Consider the following 9536-nt stretch of genomic DNA (forward strand, 5'->3'; position numbering starts at 1 on the left):
CCACAAAAAAAAAAAAAAAAAAAAAAAAAAAAAGCAGAACTGTATCTATCTGCATAGTGTGTTTATTAGCTTCCTGAATTGTATTCTTGGTAGATAAACCATAGTTGGTAAACACTTAGGTTTGGGAACTACCAGGCAGCACAAGTGGTTTCATAACCCATCACTGGACATTTGCAAAATGGAATACTCAGTCTTGACTATAAAAATTACTTGGAACTTTCTAGAGCAGAAGGATTAAAAGAATACCATGTCAGGTTAAGCATCCTGTTAAACTACCTACCCATTTAATACTAGTGATTACCTGCTTAACCAAGTATAGGCAGAAGCAGGAGCTGATGTGTCCAGAGGTAGAGATAGGGCACAGAGTCTCTACATCATAGTGGCTTTAACTGGATGCAGGACTAAAACAGTAGAGGGAGACTGTGGGGCAGGCAAGGCCACTTGTACATTTGAACCACTTACCTTACACTACATAGTAGGAATCCTTATGCTGTTTTAAGGTTTAAAATCCTTAGCTGACTTTTCAAATAAATAAAACAAAACAAGCTAGAAAGTGGGATTAGTAAGTAAATGTGGCTCCATTTTAGCCCTGCTTCACTGCCTTTAAATGCAAGCCCTTCCCTCCCTTCCAGTGGAACATTATCTCAAAATAAAAATCACAAGTTACTTGGAACCACATGTTATTGTTGCATCCTATTTTTAGGCTGCTTTCATCATTTTATTTTTTATACAGATACATATACATAGCTAGAATCAAAGCAAAAATGTTAATGGGCAGGTGCTACAGAACTAAAGTGAAACAAAAAAAACCCTGAAAAACAACAGCTATAAACTTTCAAGGTCAACAGATAAGATTTAAGGGTAACACTTGTTGAGGAAGGAAAAGTAGGAAGATAAAGACTCTACAGAGGTATATGCAAGTCTAATGCCAGCTTTGTAAAATAAGAGAAGTGCTTTACTATACACTGACTAGCACATACAATGCTTCATTTGGAAAGAAAAATGAAATTCCTTGGGCCAGCAGCAGATAGTGTGTCCATTGCCGGCAACAGACACAACACTGGGACAGAAAAACCTAAATCCCAGGGCAACAGTACTCACAGAAGTCATGGGTGAAGGTTTCAGAATGTGACAAGCAAGGATTAATCACAAGTGCTATACTCTGTACAGTGTTATGGCTCTGCCTGAAATTTTACAGCTGTAACAGAAACTAAAGATAAAGTTCATATTTTAGTGTCAATCATGTTAGATATTTAGTTACAAACCACCTTTTCTTGAAAGAAAGGGCTTACCTTCCTTTAAAGTGTTGAGATGTTTAAAATGGATGTCGTGCTTATTAAATATAGTGGTGGTTCTCCTTCAACTCTATCTGGTTGTGTGATTATTAATGAATTTTAATAGAAGACTAATGACCTAAGGCCAAAACTACATTCAGACCCTGCTAATATATTCAGGCAGATAGGAAATTCCAAAACACACCCACACATACCCACACACACTCACACTCAAAAACAACACGAGCGTGCATGCACACACACGCCGGCACGCATGTGCGCGCACGCGCGCGCGCACACACACACACACACACACACACACACACACACACACACACGCTAAAACTCAAACTAAAAACCTCCCAAAGGAACTGCTTGTTTGTAGACTTCAATTTGAAGTAGATACTACGGGCAAGAATAGACCAGTTAAAATTCACCTGAAAATCTCTTCCCAGTCTTCAAATGTGCTAAAATACCATTGTCAGCTTAGCATCTCTTCATGTATGTTATATATAGATGTATTTCTTCAAAATGAACTTCAGATATTTAAACACAAGTGGCCAAAAGACAAGAGTTATATTATTGGCAATATTTATAGTCCATCTAGGTCTTAAGAAAGACCACATTTATTTCACTAATTCCCCATCAGACACAGTATATAAAGGCCACCTTTTACCAGTCCATAAAGCTATTTTTAAAAACTTTGTTGCTAGCACAATCTGGTTGTCAAAGCTTCATCATTGATTTTACTGTTCAAATGCTTTTCAGATGATTTTGTTAACAAGAAACTCCACTTTAACAGAAACTTAGGTTGATTTTTTTTTTTTTAAACGATGGTATGTTCACGGTCTCTTCTTTATTTAAAATGTGGTAACTCCAATAGTAAACAAGTTGATTTCACGAAGGATATTACTAAATGACTTATGTATGATGTTATCTACAATTCTCAAGGAGGCAACAGTTCAGACTTGAGCTTTTAGATGGTCTGTTAATCATTATCTATGCCATGACTGTTTAAATATAATATATATTTAATATGAAAAGCTAGAGCACAAGTGCTTTCTCCCACCCCTAAATTCTATTTTTGGCCCTCACAGATTTGGAATGCATTCTTATCCACCCTTTTCACAAAGTCAGGAGAGCTCAGGAAATATAAAGTCAAAAATATACAAATCTTTGTTGTTATTATAATAAGATTTTTTTTCCATGAATGAAATTATCAAGGACCATGAACTTGGAAAATGAAAATCAAAAGGAATTTACAGCAATTATTCAAAACTGTTCAAAACTGGTCACTTCACAGAAAGACTTAAGGACTTGAAATTTTTCTTCTAAAAAGTCATTCTGTAGTGGAGTTTTCTAGGAAAAATTAAACAGCTTTTAATAACTGGCCCGCTGGTGTGAGAGCTACCGTGGAATAAATTAGCACAAAAATGAAAAAAAAAAAAGTCTTATAACTGTTCACTGTTACAGACATAATCAACAAGGTCAGTTACTCTCAAAAGCTCATCTTCTTCCTCTTCTGGTGCCCCTGCCTCCTGTCCCCCACTTGTTCCATTGGAGGCCAAGCTAGCACTGGCTGTGCTGTTGTCCTTGGGGGTCTGAGGTTTCTCAGGTGGCTTGCCAATCAAGTTCTCAATGGCTTTGCCAGGACTCTGTCCATTAGTAGAAGGTAAATCCACTAAGCTATAGTCCAAAGGGCTCCCTACTTTGCCAACATTTTCAAAGTCCTCTTCCTCATCACTTTCTATTCGGTAGGGCTTCTTGGTGCTGTCTTGCTCTGAGGGCAAGACCCTGGGCTGGCTGTCATGGGCATGCTGATCTGCATCTCCATGAGTATTGTCACAGCTCTCCTCGTCTGTCTCAATCCGATGTAGCCGTTTTCGGGATGGTTTGCCTTCCTCTTCATCCTCCTCATCTGCTTCTGAATAGTCATCTGTGCTTCGGCCTCGCTTTCGAACTGACCGCTTTGATTCTTTAGATAGCTCATCATCTTCAGAGTTCTTGGATGCATAGCTCTCTAGAAAAAACAGCACATTTAAGCCACTGGCAGAATTAACCATACACTTTTTCTGCCCCTTTTCACCTCATGTCCTGCTTTTACCCCATGTACCTCATGAATATTTCCCTTCAATAACTGGACTGATTTCTCTCAGTAACATAATACCACCCATTATGATTCATAGTGTACTTTACTTGTGGTTTTAGGAAACAGCAGATTTCCTGGGAAAGAAATCTGACAATCTTTAAAATTAAGATAAGGTGGATCACAAAAACTAGGAAACTCTTTCCCACTAGGCCTACAATCAAGGAATCACATAAATATACTTAAAAGGAGAGTTTTACACTGGGTACACAACTCTGTACATCTAAAACACTGTGCAACTCACATGTTATTAAATGCCCATGGTAGTTTGTGAGTATCTTCTCTACTTTGTCTATACTTGTATCACACATGACTTCACCTAGTCTATTGGCTTTGCATATACATTTATTACTGGTGACTCTCTTTTTTAGGTAATCACTAAATTCTAGACTCCATATAAAACTCTTTTCTCAACAACTATGTTTGAATAGCATAACAGGCTACTCAAATCTAATGTAAATAAAACTGAACTCCAAAATGCCCCCTGAAGCAATGTGATTTCCAGCATCTTAGTTTTGGGATATTTATTCTTACAAGTACTCATTTGAATTATGATTCCTTTCTCTTTTTACTAACCCATAAGTAAATCCTTTGGATTGCCTTTAAAATATCTGTAATTTGCCAACTTTTCACCCCTTTACTGTTATTGTCTAAGTCCTGCTCACCATCATCTCTCACCTGGACTATTTCAGTAACCTCCTAACTGGTCTCCAAGCTTCAGCCCTTGTCCCCATCAATTGATTCATAACACAAGTTTCACAACAAATTAAAACCTAACACAGATCATGTCACTCCTTTGATCATAATCCTCTAACTGAATAAAATCCAATCTATGCAGTGTTCTACTCTGTGTTATCAAATATGGTAGATATTAGTCATGCAGTTATTTTAAATTTAAATTAAACAAAAATTCAGGTCCATAGTCACACCAGCGATACTTCAAGTGATCAATAGGCATATGAGGTTAATGCTTATGGTATTCATCAGCACAGATATAAAATATTCCAATCACTGCAGAAATTTATCATCAAAAGTTCCGTGTTTTTGTTGTTGCTGTTGTTTTTGTTTTTCCTGTAAAAAGCAGGCTCTATCATCTCTGACAGAATTTCTCAACTTAAGATGGTCATGGCTGGGCCAAGGATTTAGCTCAGTGGTGCCAGCACAAGGTTCTAAATTTGATCCCTGGTACCATAAAAAAAAAAAAAAAAAAAAAAGATGGTCATGGCCATCTATCAAAAAAACTTGATTTGCAAAAAGTTTATGCAAACAAGAGGGTAGCTTGCTGATTTGTTCTCTACCATCCGTCACCAAATGATCTCTATTCTTCATCTCATTCTTCTTACCCTTATTTAGCTCTAACAACACTGGATACTCTTCTGTTCCCTAAAGACACCAGGCACAAAAGTGACTCAAGGCTTCTACATTTGTTCTATCTGTTAGTATCACTTTGTTTTTCCCCAATATTAGGGAGTGAATGAAGGTGTTCAACTAAACCTCATCTTTAGCCCTTTTTAAAAATTTCGCAAGAGTATTTCTCACTAAGTTACTAACTTGGCCCAGTGGGGCTCAAACTTTTAATCCTCCTGCCTCAGCCTTCCAAGTGCTAGGATTATATGTGTACATGACTATGCCCAGGCCATATTACTCTTGTTTACTGTCTCCTTTCCCCCTACTGAAAATTAAGTTACATGAACCTTAATTTTGTTCTCTGTTAAATTCCCAGTGCTAAAAAGAGGGCCTATTTCAATAAATACCATATTTAATGGTCAAATTAATGGTCTTTATGACACATGAACATAAGGAAATGGTCAAAAAGACATTCACCTTCCTTTTATATCCTCCCACACCCAAATATGTAGCTCCTTTTCTTTCCTGGCTTGCATTTGCACTCAAACTCTTATTTCATGAAAACAAATGATGTTTAAATAGATCATATATAATGATGGATTGCATAAAAAACAAAGGTGGAAAGGCAAGGGTTGGGATCCAACACCCCATGATGAACATAATAAGTATGTATTGCAAACATATACAAAACAAAAATTAAAATTTGAAAAACATTTAAAAATCAAACTTGGGAGATGCTCTGTAGTAACTACAAAGACTAAATGGATATCACAAGTTAGTATTTTACAGCTTCCCCTATTCTTCTGGTATGTGGCAAAGACCAGACTATTACATAAAGCAGTTACTGACGGGCAAGGTGGAGAGAGAGAGATGGTAGACACTTTGGTTTGAAACTGTTCAGCTATGGGGAAGGTAGGTTATTTCAAAGTGAGGGACATGAATAAGAAGGGAAAAAAGGGGGGAACAGAATAAACCACAAAGCAGATTATAATTTGCTAAGACTTTCAGTTTCAATGGAAATTTTATAAAGTCGGGTAGTTGGGTATGGTGGAACATGCCTGTAATCCCAGTACTTAGGAGGCGGAGGCAAGAGGAGCACCATAAATTTGAGGTCGCCTGGTCTACCTGTGAGTTCAAAGCCAGCATGAACTACATAGGAAGACTGTGTCTCAAAAAATTAAAAAATAATAATTTAAAAAATTAATGGTTAGAATGAAGTTCTTACAAAATCAAAATCTTACCATGTGATATCTATTTAAACTATTATTAGTGACCGGGAACAAAATGAGATTTACTCAACAATACTCTGATTTTATGTATGACTTTTTTTTAAAGTACATAATTACTACTCTGATTATTATGAAGTCTATTTTTGCCTTGTTTATATTTCTGTAAGTAGGAAGTCTATTGCTTACCTTCACTCTCTGAACTGGAAAGTCTACGCTTGTGAACTCGCCTTATTTCTTTGCCACGTCGTAAACTCTTCTGGGAGCCATCACTTTCTGAATCTTCTTTATAGTTAATTTGTCTTTTCTGGTTCCTCCTTGATCTCCTTCGCCGAGTTTCTACAAAATCATCACTAAAATCATCGCTACAGTCACTTTCTATTAAAAAAAAAAAATAAGGAAAAGAAAAAAGAAGTACAAAATTTAAGTCCATTAAGTAGAATTAAAAGTAGCATAGGCTATAAGAAATGTAAAGCTAGGGGGTGAGGGAGGGCAGGGGTAAGGAGAAGAAATGAGAACCAAGACCTGTCATGTAAAGGTACAAGATGTACTGTACTGCACTGTATACCTAAAAATTACCAATAAACTCAATGGAAAAAAATGTAGACCTAAGCATGTTTGCGAAAAATTTTTAAATGAGTAATAAATAGCTTTTTAAAAATAATTATTCTGATCATACTGAGGATTAAACACAGCCCTCTTAAACTGAGCTGCATCCTCAATTCTTATTTATTTTGAGGTAAGGTCTCACTAAATTGCCTGGACTGTGAGTGCCTGTGATTCTCCTGGCCCTGCTTTCAAGTAGCCGGGATTACAAGTGGGCACCACTATACCTAACTGAACAAAAACTTTAAAAAATCTTAGTTTCTTTTTAAGTGAATCTGTGGGGGCCTTTAATGCCAAACACCTCACAAATATATACTATTACCAGTTAATCTCCAAAATAAAATGTTTTAATGTGTAGCTCAGTGATATAACCCTTCACTAGCAATTCCTCTTGGCTTGATCCCTAGTAACACAAAGAAAAGTTTTAATACATTAAAAAAAATTTTTTTACCCTAGAGTTACTAGGGCAGGTTCATACCTAACAACTCTTATTGGTAAAGAGTCACCAGAATCTTCGTCCAGACAATCAGCTGATCCTACTTGGGCTACTCTCCTAATAATATAACCCTCTACCCAGAGAAAACTCCTAAGCCTACATATTCCAAAGAAGTTCAAAATTAGAGTTACATTATTTACTCTTTTCCGTGTGGAATGAAAATCTTCTAAGTAAAGCACACAGTGCTGCTTACCTCTCAGAGCATCGGTAAATAGCATGTTGTCATTGCTGATCAATAAAACAGAATAAGACTCTGGCTTTATCTAAGAGCTGTTTTCCACAAGTGTTTACAAATTATGCAGTATTATTATATTCTACCTTCTTACCCTCTAATGAATTGCAAACACTTCAAAAGAGTTAGCAAACAGTTTAAAGTGGTTTTACTGGTAAAATCTTGGATAAACCAAATCCAAAATGGATGGTAATATTGTGTTATCCACTGAAAAAAAATGAATCCCAAGTATATACTAATATAAGAGCAAGAAAATTCTTCCTTACAGAACAGTAATACATATAAAAAGCTTGACAAATTTGCTAAATTTGAGGTGTAAACAAAATATAGAGTGACTATTTAAATTTTAAAATTTTTACAATAAAAGCACATTCATCCCTCTTCAAACACAGCCCCCATCATTCATGCCACATTCTGAAGAAGTTCTGGAGGTTTGCTTCTTTTTTTTTTTTTTTTGGTACTGGGAATCAAATAACTTTTGTGAGTATCTTTAAGTTATAGAACATGCTGTTGCCATACACAATCCAAAGGCAAAGCAGGCTCATGAAGACATTCTGGAGTGTCCTCAATTACCTTATTCACTGGATCTGGCATAGTGCAACTTTTGGTTCTTCCCTAAAGTCAAAATGACATGAAAAGTAAACATTTTGAATCAACTCAGGACAATGAATTAGCCACAGGAGCATAACTAAAGATATCAGGTACTTTCTGAAATGTTCAGAATATGGGATGCCTGGGCATGTGGCTTAAAATTTAAAAATACAATAAAAGGGGGTAAAGAATGTAGCTGAGTGGCAGGACACTTGCCTTACATGTGGGAAGCCCTGGGTTCACCCCAGTACACTTCGATAAAAAGTCAAGATTAGAAAAACAAAATTTGAGGAATATTCCAGATTAAAGGAGACTAAACAGACATGAATAAATGGACTGTGTAATTCTAGGTTAGATTCTGGATTAGAAAACAATAGATATAAATAAAAGACAATGTAGGGATATTTGATGAAATCTGAATGAGTAATGTTAAAATTTCTGATTTAGGCAACTGTACTGTGGCTTATATAAGAAAATTTTATTTTCCTTTTTTTTGACACCAGGGTTCAAACTTAGGCCTTTGCGCTTGTGAGGCAGGCAGCAGAACCACTGAGCTAAATCCCCAGCCCAAATTTTCTAATTTTTTGAAAGAATCACTGATAAAGAACCATTATTTCATCATTTACTCAAACAGTTTAGAAAAAGATACACAAAAGAAGGAACAAAACCCACAGAGTATGGCCAGAGTTAGAGATACAGAACTCATATTTACAGCACTTCTTCAGTAAGATGACGACTACTTATCTGACACTTAAATAAGGCACGCCTGTCTTTTAATTCAGCGATTGTGTTTCTCCCTATTCAATTATGAAGCTAAAGGTTAGGCATGAGAATACTACCAAAGGGATTTACCAATATCCTAAATGAATTTGGTATAAAATTAATATATCAACAAGTATTTTTCTTAATGTACTCTATGAAAAAAAGATAGTTAATAATGTGTCATAAGGATGCAAAATTTTATCAGAAGGCTTATTACAATTGATAGAATTTATGAATTCTAGAAGTCATACAAATTTACTGACTTGGTATAAAATGGATACAAGTTATTTTTACCAGAGTCTCTACTGTTTTCCTCAGATTCCTCCTCTTCATCGTCATCAGAGTATTTTTTCTTTGGAGTCTTTCTGCGCAAACGTCTACTTTGCCTCATTGGCCGGGAGGGGTGTCGCCTTAGTCTGCGGCTACAGAAATCAGTATCACTATCATCATTAGATGGTGGATCTTCTTCACTTTCATCTAGGTTTTCATCAGATACAACAAATTCATCTTGAGATCTGTCCAAGGAAAAAAGATAAATTATGATGATACAGGCTGAACCAAAAACATATTTCTGAACCGCTGAGTTCAAATTTTAGTGAGTTCAGTGAACTTTTAAGAACGATTTCATGCAATGTATCTGAATTATGGCATCAATATTTCTTTACAAAATGGAAACATGTTTTGCTACCTATCTATCTCAAATACAGCTGTAAAGATTAATCCATAACTTTTTTCCCTTTCTTTTTGTTGGAGGCAAATTTTGTTATAGATCCAGGCTAGCCTCAAACTTGTGATCCTTCCTGCCTAAGCCTCCTGGGTGCAGGATTTATAGGTGTGTGCTACCATATCTGGCTGA

General features: G+C 36.1%; 1 protein-coding gene across 1 annotated transcript in view; it reads right to left on the reverse strand.

Moving 5' to 3' along the window:
* Positions 1 to 1562: 1562 nt before the first annotated feature.
* The window catches only part of Rsf1 (remodeling and spacing factor 1), a 151462-nt gene continuing 143488 nt past the window's right edge, over positions 1563 to 9536 (reverse strand). The window contains exons 14-16 of the mRNA XM_010633303.2: positions 8975 to 9195; positions 6183 to 6371; positions 1563 to 3294 (exon numbers count right to left, since the gene is read on the reverse strand). Coding sequence (XP_010631605.1) covers positions 2726 to 3294; positions 6183 to 6371; positions 8975 to 9195 — 979 coding nt within the window. The 3' untranslated portion in view covers positions 1563 to 2725. The remainder of the gene's footprint in view (positions 3295 to 6182; positions 6372 to 8974; positions 9196 to 9536) is intronic.

The sequence above is a fragment of the Fukomys damarensis genome, unplaced genomic scaffold (genome assembly GCF_012274545.1).
Source record: "Fukomys damarensis isolate Sample0158 unplaced genomic scaffold, DMR_v1.0_HiC HiC_scaffold_16, whole genome shotgun sequence".
Taxonomy (NCBI): domain Eukaryota; kingdom Metazoa; phylum Chordata; class Mammalia; order Rodentia; family Bathyergidae; genus Fukomys; species Fukomys damarensis.